This window comes from Papaver somniferum, unplaced genomic scaffold, assembly GCF_003573695.1.
Source record: "Papaver somniferum cultivar HN1 unplaced genomic scaffold, ASM357369v1 unplaced-scaffold_99, whole genome shotgun sequence".
Lineage (NCBI taxonomy): Eukaryota > Viridiplantae > Streptophyta > Magnoliopsida > Ranunculales > Papaveraceae > Papaver > Papaver somniferum.
The window spans coordinates 7,598,816-7,615,195 of record NW_020653081.1 but is presented as its reverse complement, the minus strand read 5'-3'; the positions used below and the strand labels follow the sequence as shown (position 1 = coordinate 7,615,195).

General features: G+C 43.5%; 1 protein-coding gene across 1 annotated transcript; it reads left to right on the top strand.

The window, feature by feature from the left end:
• The first annotated feature begins 14,846 nt into the window (after positions 1-14,846).
• Positions 14,847-15,395, top strand: LOC113346382 (transcription initiation factor TFIID subunit 11-like). The gene has a single exon (XM_026589918.1). It carries the CDS (start codon positions 14,847-14,849, stop codon positions 15,393-15,395), a length of 549 nt encoding a protein of 182 aa, XP_026445703.1.
• Positions 15,396-16,380: the final 985 nt, after the last annotated feature.

The window sequence follows — 16,380 nt, the reverse complement described above, 5'->3', positions numbered from 1 at the left end:
CACCCACTACTTTGCTAACTCCTTCATCCGTTTGCACGACTTACTCACATTCTCATCGTGGATGTATCCACGTGCCGTAGGCCGCCAGACCAAAACCCTAAGTGACATCCCCCATTTGTGACGTGATTGATGTCTCACGAATCGTGGAGTCTGCATGACAGACGTGTATTTAATTAGTTACATTGACTGATTTAGACAATGAGTCTAGGTTTTGTTGAATTGAGCATGAAGGACGAATTGCTCAGTGGAACATTGGGCAAGTATTGCTCAACAAATTAATGGATATCGATGGTTGGATCAATATTCGATCAATTGAGCAAGTATTTCGAATTACTGAATATTGATAGTTGGATCAACAATTGAGCAATTGCTCAATTCGACGGATTACTGATAAATTACTGAATATTGATATTGGATCAATATTCGAGCAACTGAGCAAGTATTGCTCATTTTAGCAAATTATTGATAATTTACTGAATTTTGATGGATTGAGCAAGTATTGCTCAATTCAGCAAATTATTTAGGGATGCCGTGACCCAGTTGTTGATGGTGGTTTTTAGCTTACGGTTAAAATCATAAAACCGTACAACTGACATGACGTCACTATGACCATTAGCACATTTATTGAATCGATCAGCATGCCTACGTAAGAATTACCAGGGTACCTTTTTTTTTATGTGTCATGTTCCACGGCAGAACCCTTAACATTGACCGACATCATCTATGCCAAACCCTAATTCTCATGCTACCGCGCCAAGGCATGCCAACCATGCCAGCCGCACCACTATGCCAATGGCAAACCATGCCTGCCACATCTCCGCGCCAAGGCATGCCAACCATGCCAGCCGCACCACTGTGCCAATGGCAAACCATGCCAGCCACGTCTACCGCGCCAAGGCATGCCAACCATGCTAGCCACACCATGCGCCAATGGCATGCCAAACCCTTGACCCAACCATGATAGCCGCACCATGCACCAATGGCATGCCAAACCCTTGGCCCCATCATGCCAAGCCAACCGCGCCTTGCCTTGGTCCCAACCATGCTAGCCGCACCATGCGCCAATGGCATGCCAAACCCTTGACCCAACCATGCTAGCCGAACCATGCGCCAATGTCATGCCAAACCCTTGGCCCCACCATGCCAAGCCAACCACACCTTGCCTTGGACCCACCATGCCAAGCCGTCCGTACCAAACCCTTGGCCCCACTATGCCAAGCCATCCACGCCATTGGCCTTGGCCCCACCATGCCGTCCTTCCCCATGCGGATACCAAAACGAAGGCGTGCGACGATCAACGGCCACCCTTCCATCCTGGATGCAAATCCTAGCCGTCCAAGGTCGCCAAACAACGTATGGTAACCTTTGGCCCAAAACCCTAGTTTTTGCCACGCCAAATCGCGCCAAGGCATGCCATGCCACATGTTCCAATGGCATGCCAACCACCTTTCCGCGCCGACACCATGCCGGCCTTCACTATACGGCTACCAAAACGAAGGCGACGACGATTAACGGCCACCATTCCATCCTGGATGCAAATCCTATCCGTCCAAGGTCGCCAAACAACGCATGGTAACATTTGGCCCAAAACCCTAGTTTTGGCCACGCCAAACCGCGCCAAGGCATGCCATGCCACATGTGCCAATGGCATGCCAACTACCTTGCCGCGCCACACCATGCCGGCCTTCCCCATGCGGATACCAAAACGAAGACGTGCGACGATCAACAACCACCCTTCCATCCTAGATGCAAATCCTAGCCGTCCAAGGTCGCCAACCAACGCATGGTAACCTTTGGCCCAAAACCCTAGTTTTGGTCACGCCAAACCGCGCCAAGACATGCCATGCCACATGTGCCAATGGCATGCCAACCACCTTGACGCGCCATACCATGCCGGCCTTCCCTATGCGGATACAAAACGAAGGCCTGCAACAATCAACGGACACTTTTTCATCTAAGATGCATATCTTAGCCGTTCAAGGTTACCAGCTAACGCATGAAAACCTTTGGCCCTAGTTTGGTTGCGCCTAAACAAAGACAAAATCCTAACTTTTGGCCGCGCCTAAACTGGGCCATATTAAAGCCATATTAATCATACTTTCATGCCACTGGCTACCAAACGAAAGGTTGCAATAATCAATGGCTACCTTCCTCATTAGTTGCAAAATCTCGACCGTTAAAGGTCACCACCGAGCCGGCAAGTCTCCCAAGATAAACTGTCCAGACAACAACAACATGCTACATGTTTTTCTCAAAAACACTCGAGACATCAACACATGTCACAAACTGGGGGATGCTCATTGGGTATTGGTTTGGCGGTTTACAGCGTGCGACGTACACTACGCTCGTTATAAGAAAGTGTCAAAAGAAAGAGGCGGTTAGTAAATACAGGGAGTAATGGTGAAACACTTTCTTTTATGGAACATCAATTCCAAGCGTTACCGGTTACCACCTCCTCCCATTTACTCACCCGTTTTCCATTTCTTAATGAGACCAGAGTACGTTTCACTTCGACTTGTATAAATAGGCATTACCTATTTCCACCGAACAACAAGTTCAGGTCAGGAGGATAGAACACTCAAAAACCATTTGCTAGATTTCCATCTGTTAGCTTCCCACTTTCTGATACAAGTCGTGAAACAACTACTCTTTCAGAATCAACTATTCTGGTCTCAACACTTTCTTCGCTTCCCTCCCCAAAACCAACCCTTCTCCTTCACTTTGTGACCGAAGCAAGTCTGGAACGGCCATTTCTTGGTTTAGGATGGATTTGTACAGATTGATCTCTCGAATCTAAAGAACTCCCTTGCAGTACATTGTTTAGGGTTTAAATTCGTTTCTCACCCATACACCCAAAATTATCAAAATCAACAGAAACCGTTTTCACCCTCAAACGATTGGCGACCACAGTGGGAGATTGATCTTTCGGTTACAATGTCAATTTTCGACCATCGATCTCATGCTTCGACCCAGACATCAAGGTGGTAGAAGCAGGCGATCCGCTCAGGGATCGACGACTCAGTTACCAGACGACCCGATTATTAGTCTTGACACGGCGAGGGATGACTGGGGACTACCTAGAGGTTAAAAGCGAACGATCCAACCAGGGATCGATGACTCGATTATCAGATGAGACGACTGGGGACTTTCCACAATCACGGAGGTGCCTCCCGTAAAACTCGGTCTTACATCCGGAAGATTCCCTTTTCATCAGGAGACCTGATAAACCGAGTAAGTCTTACCTAGACAAAATACATGGTTTTCTATTTCAAGTTTTCACGGGAATGATAAAACCGATAACCATGTTATGTTTCACCCCATGTCATCTACCGACACGCAACACTCACGGTTCCATGGTTTTCCTAGGATGTTTGCGTCACTTGCAATCGTAACCAAGACAACAACATTCACAAAACAATCCATTCCAAAATAATTCATTCCAAAAAGAATAATCCAAAACCCTCAAGGTAACATTTGTCTATCAACCCAAAAATCCAGGAAATCAAAACCATAAACTAGGCGGTTCATTTGCCTTTCAAAAAAAAAAACCTAAAAATAAGGAGTTCAGAAGACAGAAATACATTCAAGGAAAGTTTTTCAACAATGGATTTCTCTTCTTAGAAAGAGCCTCCTTCGTGCTTTGGAGAGCCGCCATCTTCAACTTCAGCTTCCTGGACAATTTTTCGACTTCCGCTTCCTGCTTCTTCACCATATACGCAGAAGGACCTTCGACTGTTTTGACCAGCAACTTTTCAACCTCAGATAAACCTTCAACGAACCAAGGAACATTGAACTCGAAGTTTACACACATGTCACGATGGAACCTCCAGCTCGAGATTACATCCTCAGAAACAGTATTACCGGTCACGTTGCACATGTCGTCAATCGAAGACAAAGCTTCCTCCACACGCTTAACCAACGCAAATCGACTAGTAACCTTCTTGGTCATGGCGATATGTCCGTAGCTTTCCCATATCTTGGTGTATAGTGCCGCATGTTTGGATAGCACGCTAAATCCCCCGATCAACACATGATCTGGATAAGGAACCAGGTATGGAGGGTTGAAAGTGGCGCCCGTGTCTACATCATCAACCGACAAGGGATTCCTAACGACAATTGCACCTACGACCACTGGAGTATTCTCCATCGTCTAAGTCACAACGACGTTTTCCTCTCGATCAACATCCATTTCAAGGTCGCCCGGTGCGACTGCCACAATTGGAGAAAAAGATGTATCACCACCAGTCTCCGTCTCAGGGCCATTTTCAGAAACGGTTTCCCCCTATGACATCACGGATTAGATATTTTCCAAAGAGAAATAAAAAAAAAAACATGCGGGAGACTCACTGATTCGCTTTCAGACTGGCTAGAGGAAGATTCAGCACTGCTGTCGGAAGAACTACTCTCGCCATCACTGAACTCCGAGCTTTCATCCTTCTCGGGTTCCCCATCGCCACGGATAGGCTCAGCACTGCCACCCTCCGTCTCGGGAAGTGATGTTTTCTGACTACTTGAAAGTTTGGTAAAGGCGTTCTCGCTGCTGAGACCCTAGGCAAGATACAAAGGCGGATACTCAGGAAAGAAACAAGGTTATACACGATCCAACTAAAGTCAAGAGGAAAATCACACGTACCCGCATATTGGACGAACTGAAAGTCGGTAGGGCTGTCGAAACTGAATAGGAACCATCTGCACGGCTTTTAGATCTTCGCTCCTTCACTTGGGGACTATCTGCATTCGGGCTAACGTATTTTCGCTTGGGCGAAGAAGGATCCCTCAGCAGTAGACGATCCACTAAAACCGCAGGAGAAGGCTTACCGCGACGGTTTTCTACCACATCATTCACGAATCCATGGAAAATGAGAAACTCATCCTACTAAAATATGTTATATTTGGAGGTTGCTGATGGATTTCGTTCCGCAAGCAGGAAAGGGGGACTTTTACCCGACACAAGAACAGTAGCATCGAGAAAAGTTGGCAACGAGACTTCTGGAACAACCGGCTGACGAACAAGTGGGACCCCTTGGTCAAAACCCATATGCCGAGCCGCCCTATCGATATTGTAAGATACTGCTTTGCAAGATCCTCGAAATAAAGACCACACATAACCGGGCGTGCAACTTCACATGAACACCATGTCTCCAACACTCATATCATCTTTGTCAGAAGACAAAGACATGCTCGGAGCAGGAGCAAAGGTACTGATCTGAGTTATGGACGCATGCACCGGAGCCCATGGAAGAAAATTGACCATGTGCGAGTTGTCAAGGAATCCAACCAGGTTCGAACCAATCTTTGGGCGCCTATTCGACCAGCGCAGTATCCTAGAGCCACCCCAAGACTCGGGAAGTACAGCCAACGGTTTTGGAGCATACCTTTCGAAGTGCTCCCACAGCCACGCTTGGAGAAAGGAGACATGAATATACGAATCCATTTTCATGTAACCATTTGAAGTGCACATGTCCGCGACCAGCTGATCCAGTGTGTGTACAGAGAACCAAGAAACAAGCTTCCAATAGGGAGAACGACACCTTTTTCCAATTTTATGGCAAACTTGATAAGTTCCTGTCTTATCTCCTTCTTACCCGAGCCTTCATCGAAAATATCTTTGGACAACCAAAGAGCCAAGAACGCCGCGACATGAAGCGTACTATTCTTCTGATTCGGCTCCAACCCATCGGGAAACCACTGAGACACCCACCAGCCATAGGAGCACCTCGTCTCGTTTTCTTTCCGAACGAATCCTTTTGGTTTCGCAACCAGAGCGGCGTGCATTTCTTCTTCATCTGCAGATAATTTGACATCGATGTTTCCTATTACAGGAAGGTTCAGCAACACGGCCACACTCTCTAAGGAGATAGTCATTTCACCCCACCTGCATATGGTCGTGTGAGTGTCTGGACACCATCTGGAAATAAAAGCAACCAAGCCTGGAATATCTTTCCTAATTTGAAGCACTGCGGAAGCCGCGACAACATCATGATCTGCGCCTTGGTCAAATTGGCTTTTACACATTCCTGGCTCATCATGAATCACGCCCATTTCTCAAAGGAACGCAACGGACTCACAGAGATTTTAAAGTCAATGGTAGAAGCATGATACTCTTTACTATGAAGACAAAACCTTATTACACCACCTGGCCGAACCGACCGGGCCTCTCCTTCACTTTCCGGACCAGTCAGAAGAATCGACACATACTTGGGATGATTTATTCTAATCGTGGCGGATGTTGTAAAGAACTCATCATATATGTTTGGCTTGGAATTGCCAACATATTTCGGTACGGCAGAACTTTTCTAAAATGACATCCTAACGAAAATTCTCTCACGCTACTTCACCTTCGAAATAACTACAATGGAACAATACGGAGAGAAATTATTACGGAAAGTGCATGGAAATTATTTTATCAGACATAAGAGATCCGTCCTGGACGCAAGCCAATTTATTTCAAAGTCATAATACGCATAGGCAAAGAAATGGGGACTGACAGACCCTACATCACCTCCTCATGCCAAGACCGTACCCTGCAGCGGGAAATTTTCTCCCGGCCGAGGAGGCGCGCCACACCACGGGAACCATACACACGATCACACCAGGAAAAAGGAGTAAACCCTAGAAGCTAGGTTTTCGCGGGAAGGGAATGACAATTACCAGCTCATGCATGCCTACTTTGCACGGTAATTGAGGCGGCCAACATCACTACGGTATTCACGCCTAAATATTACTACAAGTTCGTGCAAGGCATACCTACGTCTAGGATTCGTACCAACGCAGAAGGACAACATTTCTACAAGTTCATGAAAAGGTACGCCTACAGCTAGGGTTTGCACTAACAAAAAAAAAACATGAAAAGTGATGTAGTTTTGAAAGTGGTAGTAAAGTTCGTTCAACTCGGATTGTGTAAAGGTTTGATTTAAGAACTAAGGATTTCACCACTAATCACATTCAATTGGTTCATATGATGACTCATAACAATTCTAACTCTTTTGTTGACTCTTTTCTTTGCCAAAAGTAGATTTTATAAAGCATTAGATGTAAATCACAAGCATGACGCATCAAAAGTTCCTAAAACAACCCAGCATGCGACATCAAACAAAATCACAACTAATCAAGAAAAATCATAAATCGATTAAAACAAGTGCAAAAGTCATAAAGAATCAATTATAGTTACCAAGTGATTGTGAAATATGGCTTCCTCCATCATCCCAGTGTTGGGGTTTAGCTCCTCATGTCAAAAACACGCTCAAAATATTTAATCATGGCTCAAATAGGTGTTTTCATTGAAGAAGTGAATCTAACAGGTATAATTGTTACAGAATCAACTGTTATGGAAGCTTCCCTTACAAATAAATTCTAACAGGAATAGTTGTTGCAAAGCTGTTACAAAGGTATTGGATTTGAAAGATTAGGTAACGGTTTCTTGCTAAGTTGCGAAGTGTTCTACGACGTTGTTCTTCAGCAGCAGAAACGTCTTCTCTGCAACTCTTGATTTTCACCTCTGCAGCTTCACCAAGCCCTCAGATCGGTCCCCCAAAGTCTCGACTCCCTTCTATGAACTCCCAGCAACTTATATATAGCCAACATAGCGATTTAATCTCCCCAAAACTTCTCGAAATCTCCTCTATTCTTTTCTTGGCAGTTACGGCAATAATCTTTTCTCTAAATTGTTCCACGCGTTTCTGAGCTTTCCCGATTGTCTCAAACTCTTCCTTAGATAAATATGTATCTTTGGGAAGAGTTTTAGGTCTTTAGTCTCTCTAGAACTTCTAAAAATAATCTCAATAGGGTCCGTGTAAAAACACTTTCCCTGTTTAGCTCCAACTCGGTTTCTAGCCCAATTCGATCCAAACAAACGACTATACCAGGCTTGTTTAGTTGAATCACGTCCATCCCAATCAATTCTGGCGATTGAATCTCACTAAAACACCTTCGAAATCAATCCCCAACTCTGCCAGTTGCATGCATAAAATTTCCCGCCAATTTCAGTTTTTAAAACGATGAAGATGACCTCCCCCTATCCTGTGCCGGTCTCCCTTTAGCAGATGCCTGGAAATGGGTCACCCCTTAGTAATTAGGTTACCCCTTATCCAAAGTGAGAGTCCGTATAGTAATTTTCTCCCACGAGCGCAAAAACCACTTTTTTAGCCAATTTCGCCGCAAAAGCTTATTTCTCCAAAAATACGTACAGGGACATAAAAAGCCATAATAAATATAAAATAGAGCACTAATAATATATACAATTGAGATTATATAAGACACAAAAATGTGCCTATCAAAAAGCAAGTTAAAGAGGAAGTGTTGGAAGACATACCTGGGATTCGCTCGTTCGCTTAAAATATAGGTGTGAAGTAAAAGGAGAGGCCAACCCTTCTTTTATAGGCGTGATACTTGGGGGTTTGAATAAGGACAGGACTTCCTATTTGAGTCAAGTAAGGAAAAGAGGCAACCGGTCCAGCAAAAACCAATCACCATGTCAAGATCGTCCGTGCTATTGCCTTGGCCCCACCACGCCAAGCCGTATGCCATGCTTTCCTCGTCAGGACCACGCCAAGCCGTCCGCCATGCTTTCCTTTCCAGGACCGCGCCATGCCTTGGCCCAACATTCCAAGCCGTCCGCGCATGCTTTGTCTCACCAAACTGCGTCATTTCCTTGCCCCATCATGCCAAGCCGTCCGCACCATGACTTGTCGCACCAACACCGATAAATCGCCAAGACAACGTCATAATGTTCCCTAACCCATCCAAGGTGATGCATAGCCAGACTAAGCCTACAATCTTCATCTCACCACTTCACGGTCTACACCATGAATAGAATCTACAAAAGGCTGCCAAACACAAGGATCGTGGACTCTCCTTACCTTTCGAAAAAGGTTAGTCGGACCTTCCTGACCATATTTCCACGACTTTCCGTTTCGATTTTTGTCCTTGCCCGTCTCCATTTTATGCTTACCTCGCAACAATGCTCCTGTTTCGAGCTAAGCAAGGGACTTAATGTTGATGGTGGTTTTTAGCTTAGGGTTAAAATCGTAAAACCGTACAACTGACATGACGTCACTATGACCATTAGCACATTTATTAAATCGATCAGCATGCCTACGTAAGAATTACCAGGGTGCCTTTTTTTTATGTGTCATGTTCCAACCCTTAACATTGACCAACATCATCTATGCCAAACCCTAATTCTCATGCTACCGCGCAAAGGCATGCCAACCATGCCAGCCACACCTCCGCGCCAAGGCATGCCAACCATGCCAGCCGCACCATTTTGCCAATGGAAAACCATGCCAGCCACGTCTACTGCGCAAAGGCATGCCAATCATGCTAGCCGCACCATGCGCCAATGGCATGCCAAACCCCTGGCCCCACCATGCCAAGCCAACCACGCCTTGCCCTGGCCCCACTATGCCAAGCCGTCCGTACAAAACCCTTGGCCCCACTATGCCAATCCATCCGCGCCATTGGCCTTGGCCCCACCATGTCGGCCTTCCCCATGCGGCTAGCAAAACGAAGGCGTGCGACGATCAACGACCACCCTTCCATCCTGGATGCAAATCCTAGTCATCCAAGGTCGCCAAATAATGCATGGTAACCTTTGGCCCAAAACCCTAGTTTTGGCCACGCCAAACCGCGCCAAGGCATGCCATGCCATATGTGCCAATGGCATGCCAACCACCTTTCCGCGCCATACCATGCCGGCCTTGCCTATGCAGGTACCAAAACGAAGGCGTGCGACGATCAACGACCACCCTGCCATCCTGGATGCAAATCCTAGCCATCCAAGGTCTCCAAAAAACGCACGGTAACCTTTGGCCCAAAACCCTAGTTTTGGCCAGGCCAAGGAATGCCACGCCACATGTTCCAATGGCATGCCAACCACCTTACCGCGCCACACCATGCCGGCCTTCCCATGTGGCTACCAAAATGAAGGCGTGCGACGATCAACAACCACCCTTCCATCCTAGATGCAAATCCTAGCCGTCCAAGGTCGCCAAACAACGCATGGTAACCTTTGGCCCAAAACCCTAATTTTGGCCACGCCAAACCGCGCCAAGGCATGCCACGCCACATGTGCCAATGGCATGCCAACCACCTTTTCGCTCCATACCATGCGGCCTTCCCTATGCGGCTACCAAAACGAAGGCCTACAACAATCAACAACCACTTGTTCATCTAAGATGCAGATCTTAGCCGTCCAAGGTTACCAGCTAACGCATGGCAACCTTTGTTCCTAGTTTGGTTGCGCCTAAAAAAAGCCCAAACCCTAACTTTTGGCCGCGGCTAAATCGGGCCATATTAAAGCCATACTGATCATACTTTCATGCCACTGGTTACCAAACGAAAGGTTTCAATAATCAACGACTACCTTCCTCTTAAGATGCAAAATCTCGACCGTTGAAGGTCACCACCGAGCCGACAAGTCTCCCAAGCTCAACTTGCCAGACAACAACAACATGCTACATGTTTTCCACGAAAACACTCGAGACATCAACACATGTCACAAACTTGGGGATGCTCATTGGGTATTGGTTTGGATATTTACAGCGTGCGGCGTACACTACGCTCGTTATAAGAAAGTGTCAAAAGGATGAGGCGGTTAGTAAATACAGTGAGTAATGGTGAAACGCTTTCTTTTATGGAACAACAATTCCAAGCGTTACCGGTTACCACCTCCTCTCATTTACTCACCCGTTTTCCATTTCTTAATGAGACCAGAGTACGTTTCACTTCGAATTGTATAAATAGGCATTACCTATTTCCACCGAACAACAAGTTCAGGTCAGGAGGATACAAAACTCAGAAAACATTTGCTAGCTTTCCATCTGTTAGCTTCCCACTTTCTGATACAAGTCGTGAAACAACTACTCTTTCAGAATCAACTATTCTGGTCTCAACACTTTCTTCGCTTCCCTCCCCAAAACCAACCATTCTCCTTCACTTTGTGACCGAAGCAAGTCTTGAATGGCCATTTCTTTGTTTAGGACGGATTTGTATAGATTGATCTCTCGAATCTAAATAACTCCCTTGCAGTACATTGTTTAGGGTTTAAATTCGTTTCTCACCCACACACCCGAAATTACCAAAATCAGCAGAAACCGTTTTCACCCTCAAACACCAGTAAAAATATTAATTAAAATATTAGTAGATTACCAAATATTATATAATTAATCCGCGTGTTGTTGCTGGATCAACATAAATTTATTCAGTGTGTGAACATGCTCAGAATGATAATTTGTTGAGTGATTGTTCGAAACCCTAAATTTTGATCGATTGCTCATTAATTGATGGATTTCTGAAAATAGGTCATGAGCGAAGGAGGGACCGACCACGTGGGACTATGGACGTCCATGTGATGCCCAATTGCTCGAGTGAGCGTACACCAGGGTCCTGAGTTGACCGGTTGGTGAAGGAATGACGATTAAATGTTGGTTTCATCATTTATTGAAATAGTGCTCGATTGAGCATTAGGTGATAAAACTTAATTATGGAAAAGTGAGGGACCGGACAAGAAGGCATGGAACCGTCCCTTGAGGGTGCGGGACCAGCTGATGGTCGATTGAGCAAATCCCAAGTTGTTTGGAAAGATCTTGGACCCAATATGAGTAATTGCGCAAATTAAGTCAAAATTAGGAAAACGTGTGGGACCGGCTTTGTGCAAGCCTTAGAGACGACCCTAGTAGGTCAAGAGGGCATGCAGTGTTACCATGGTGTCCGTGTTTCCGTACCGAGAGTTTCAGCATTTTCTGATGTGCGTTCGAGCAACATTGTGAATTTTCAGGAAAGTTTCATCTTGACTGAAATTCTTGATTTTTGCTGGAATGAGCATGTATGCTCAATTGATCAATAATTTATAAATATCAAAATAGAAATATTTTAATATTCTTTTCGTGAATAGCCTAGTCGGTCATGGGACCATGTTGACTTTTGGCTTTTTCATGGTTTGAGCAATATTTTGAGAAAATATGGAGAAACCATGATTTTTGCTGAAACAGGAAGTTTCACAAGATGAGAAAAGTAATAGTTTATGAAAGATTAGGGATTGCAAGGTGTGGGACCGTCCATGGCTAGGGAATGGCCGGCCGGCTAAGTAATATTTTATAATATTATTTTTCATAAAACCACGAAAATATGGAGAAACCATGAAAATATGGAGAAACCATGAGTTTTGCTCAAATAAGGAAAGTTGTTAGAATGGAGGAGTCTTCATGGGTTCATGAAAACAACAAAAATAAGGAAAATAATGGAGGAAGCATGGGGTCGGCCACGGCTAAGGCATGGCCGGCCGGCGGGTGGGCCCGGCCCATGGGCGCTTCTCCATTATTTTAATGTTATTATTTTCTCTCTCCTATTTTGTGCGGGATTCCTCATTTGTCCATATTTTGGATGCTCGTTCGCGCATTTGGGTGCTAGTTCGTGCATCATGGTTGAGTACTTGCACCATTTTATGTGACTCACTCAAGAATAACCCAGATGCCCGATTACTGAGTATTTATTAATAATTTATGAAATTCAGTGGAGAATGATTCATGAAATTGAGCGATAAAAGTGAGTAGTTTATTATTATCAATTCATAGGATCAGTCGTGGATTCGACTATGAATTCAGAATATTAATAAAATAGGTATTACCATTCCATGGGATCGTGGATTCGACCACATAATCGGAGTAATAAGATAGGTGGTGATATTACCATTTCATGAGATCAGCCGTGGATTCGACCATGAAATAGGAGTAATATCTATTACCATTTCATGAGATCAAGCCGTGGATTCGGTCATGAAATCAGAGCAATACATTTATCTATTACCATTCCATAGAACCAGTCGTGAGTTTGACCATGGAATAGGAGCAATAAGATAAGATAGATTATTTTCTAAGAATCCAGTGGTGAATGTCACGGTAGAATTAATCTATTGCAGAAGGGATATTAGCCAGTTAAAGCGTCATACCCATTATGAGGTGCATAGTCAGGAAACAACGGATATTTTCCGAAGTCCCGAAGACATTATGGCTCTCAATCTTATGGAGAACCGCCTGGGTCTATACACGGTCTCTCTATATAGTCAGGGAACAATGAGTGCCACCGACCTCCTGAAGGAGTTATTGATTTCAATCTTACGGAGAACCGCCCAATCGTTCTTATATGTAGGGGGTATCTCTCTCATGTAGTCAGGGAACAGTGATTGTCACCGACATCCTGAAGGCGTTATTGCTCTCAATCTTACGGAGAACCGCCCAATTATGTTATTCTACATAGAGGGCATGATGAAATGCGAGGTATCGAACGCTCAGCTAGTGGAGGCCTTCCGAAATGCATAATCATCATGGCTTCGCAAAATATGAATCGTCACATGCCTGAAAACCGTGTCAAAAACATGTATCATGATTTTACGGTTTTGACCTTTTATTGAAAATCCACCATCTACATTAAGTCCCCTGCTTAGTAGGGGACAGTCATGTTCTGCAGTAAGCATTAAATGGTGATTTTCATCCGCCGAGATCAGTGTTGAGCTCAGTTGTACAAAGGTATTCTCAGAATCCTCAATTTACTCCAATGGTGTCATGTACAAGTAACTGTTCGGGTGAGGACCCTGACAGTGTGATATAGTGTGATTTTGTAAGCACGGAGAGATGAAGCATCGCTGATTTGGTCGGTCAAAAGTCCAGTTTTGGTCGATTTAGGATTTATGGACCCAAGCCCAAAAATGGAAACCCATTTTTTATTAGGTTTTGGAAATAAAATTGATATAAAAGGGAGGAAGACCTAAAATTATTTTATTTTTTGGTCGACCAAGCACTTCATCTCTTCACCATCTTCACGTGAGTAGCAGCAGGAGGGGAAGGCTTTCCATCGGACTCAGCGTCACCGACTGCTGTCGGATCAAGTTCCGGCCGACGCCGACAGGTAAGTCCGATTTATTTATTTTTTTGATGTGTGATCTTGGTGTTTTCATGGGTTGTTCATGACACAAAATTTTCACGCAAGTATGTATACGTAGATTTCATGAATTTTGTTGCTTTTGAGAATACGTATGCACGTTTATTCAATAGTTTAAGAAACGAGCAAAAATCCTTAATATGAAAGAGATACATATATTATTGAATAGACATGGTCTAGTTGTAGTAGAGAAAATTTTGTTTATGAAGTTTCATGAAAACCCAAATTTATTTTCAAAGCATGAACTTTCACAAATACTTTTAGGAACATAGGTTCATTCGTAGTAAAAGCAATAAATAATAATCTTTAGAGTTAAAGGAATTCTGAAAAGACCTGTAGTTCATGATGAAACTTTGTTGGTGAACCTTCCAAACTTTGTTTGAAATATGTAGGTCTTTACAAAATTGAAAAAACCTTCGTTTCATAGACGAATGCTCATATGAGCAAAAAAGTTTATTTTTTTTTTATAAAAGTTACGTGAGTTATTAGCTCACAATTTTTTTATTTTTTTTAAAGTTATGTGACCTGTTCACGTTTTTGTTTGAAAGAAAATCAAACTTTGATTTATGGAAATTTTTTGAAAGCAAACAATATTTGGTGAGTTTGTTAATTAACTCGTAGTGTATGCATGAGTTTGTTGATTTTATAGTGTATGTACACGTAAAAATCAGCGAATATTCATATTGAAGGTTACATGAATCACTCATGATTTAGTAAAAAGTCAGGTGTTTGACTCTTGAATGATAAGTTCTGGCATCTTTGCAGGTTTGAAGGAGTAAGCAAGTTTTCAGAGTTTTACGTTGTTATCACTAAGTTCGTGAAATCGTAAATAGGTAAGAGTTGAGGATTACCATTTTTGCCATGAATTAGATATTAGCATATCTGTAATTCTGTGCTTCTGGTTTCAGATAATGGCGGCTTCTAGAAGCAGCAATTATGATTCTGATTATTCCTCTAGCTTTTCTGAAGAAGATTCCAAGATTTCTGTGGACAAGGCACGTGCCAATGCGGATCATGCTAAGGAGATAATAAACAAGATGTCCCTCGATGAGCTGAAAGCGGCTCGTGATGAAATCTTGAAGAGAAAAGAGAGGCATGAGATAATAAATGATTATCGGGAGAAGAGACGTATAAATCAGCAAAAAATACTAAAATCTGAGGAGAAACTTCGATCTCGTCCTGATGGTGTAGCTTCAAACTCAGATGCTTCAGATGCCGAGGAAGAATTCGTTTGGGATCTGACAGAACGCAAAAGTAGGTCGTATCCACCGCACAGGGAGAGTGAACGACTGGTTAAGGATGATTTTCAGGATGAGTATGATGAAGAAGACTATTGGGACGCGATAAATGGTGATATCGTCGAAGAAGAAGAATTCCCTAGCTCGGACAGTGATTCTGAAAAAGAGTCTGATGAGGGTTCCACGGAGGACGATGATGATGACGATGAATCTGATGGTTAGTCTTGCTTGCGAATATTTCTGAGATTATTTATTTTCTTTTGAAATAGATACTTTATTTGAGCATCTTGGCTGTAGAGATGTTTCTTTAGAGATTATTTTTTGAACCATAATCCCTTGTTGTATCTATTTTCCAAATCTTCTTCATATCTCCAGTGATGGACCAATGTCCACGTAGACGATAATTGTCCACGGAGTGCAATTACACGTGGCCTGCCATACAATCAATCCATAATTGTAATGTTGATTACGCCCGAACTGTCAGTCCCCAATATTGTTACGCTTCTCCCATCCGTCATACATCTGATTCAAGATTTAGGGTTTCAGTAGAAACTGCAACAGACTTTTTTTTACCGTTATGGGATAAGCATCCACGTTTTGACTTGCAATGCTTAGGGTTTTATTTAAATAGTCGACCATCTTCCTCCTTTGTGTATTATCAGAAGATTTTTTGATCACCATCCTACCTCTCATCACCATGTCCGGAAGAAGTGTTTCTTCCAGAAGTGAATCTCACACCGAACATGTTGTGGCAGTATCCATCTCGGTGAGTTACACATTTTCTTTTATCTTTGTTCAATCAGGATGATTGATTAAAAGGAAACAATTTATCATAGGATAATCAGAAGAATCAGCATTCTTCTTATAGTTTGAGACCTAATCGGACCGTTAAAGCTCCTGTCCGGTAAAGGTCGTCTCATGCTGATGCCGGAGCATCTGTAAGTAATTCCATAACTTCTTGACTGAAGTTTTACCATGCTCAATGGTCAATAAAATTAAATACTCCTTCGTTTCATCGCATGTTGATGTTCGTGTTGTTGTCGATGCTAGAAAAAAGAAGAACGAGAAATACGTGGTTGTGGTTGATGATAAAAGCAACCGTGTTGACGAAAAATCTAATAATTCTGTGAAGACTGGGGTTAGTGTTCATGCTCTTGAGTATCCAACAGCTGGACTCCCGTTTGAGGCTCTCATGATCAACAATTGC

Coding starts and splice junctions, on each gene's coding strand:
- LOC113346382 (XM_026589918.1), top strand. CDS start 14,847: ATGGCGGCTTCTAGAAGCAGCAATTATGATTCTGATTATTCCTCTAGC.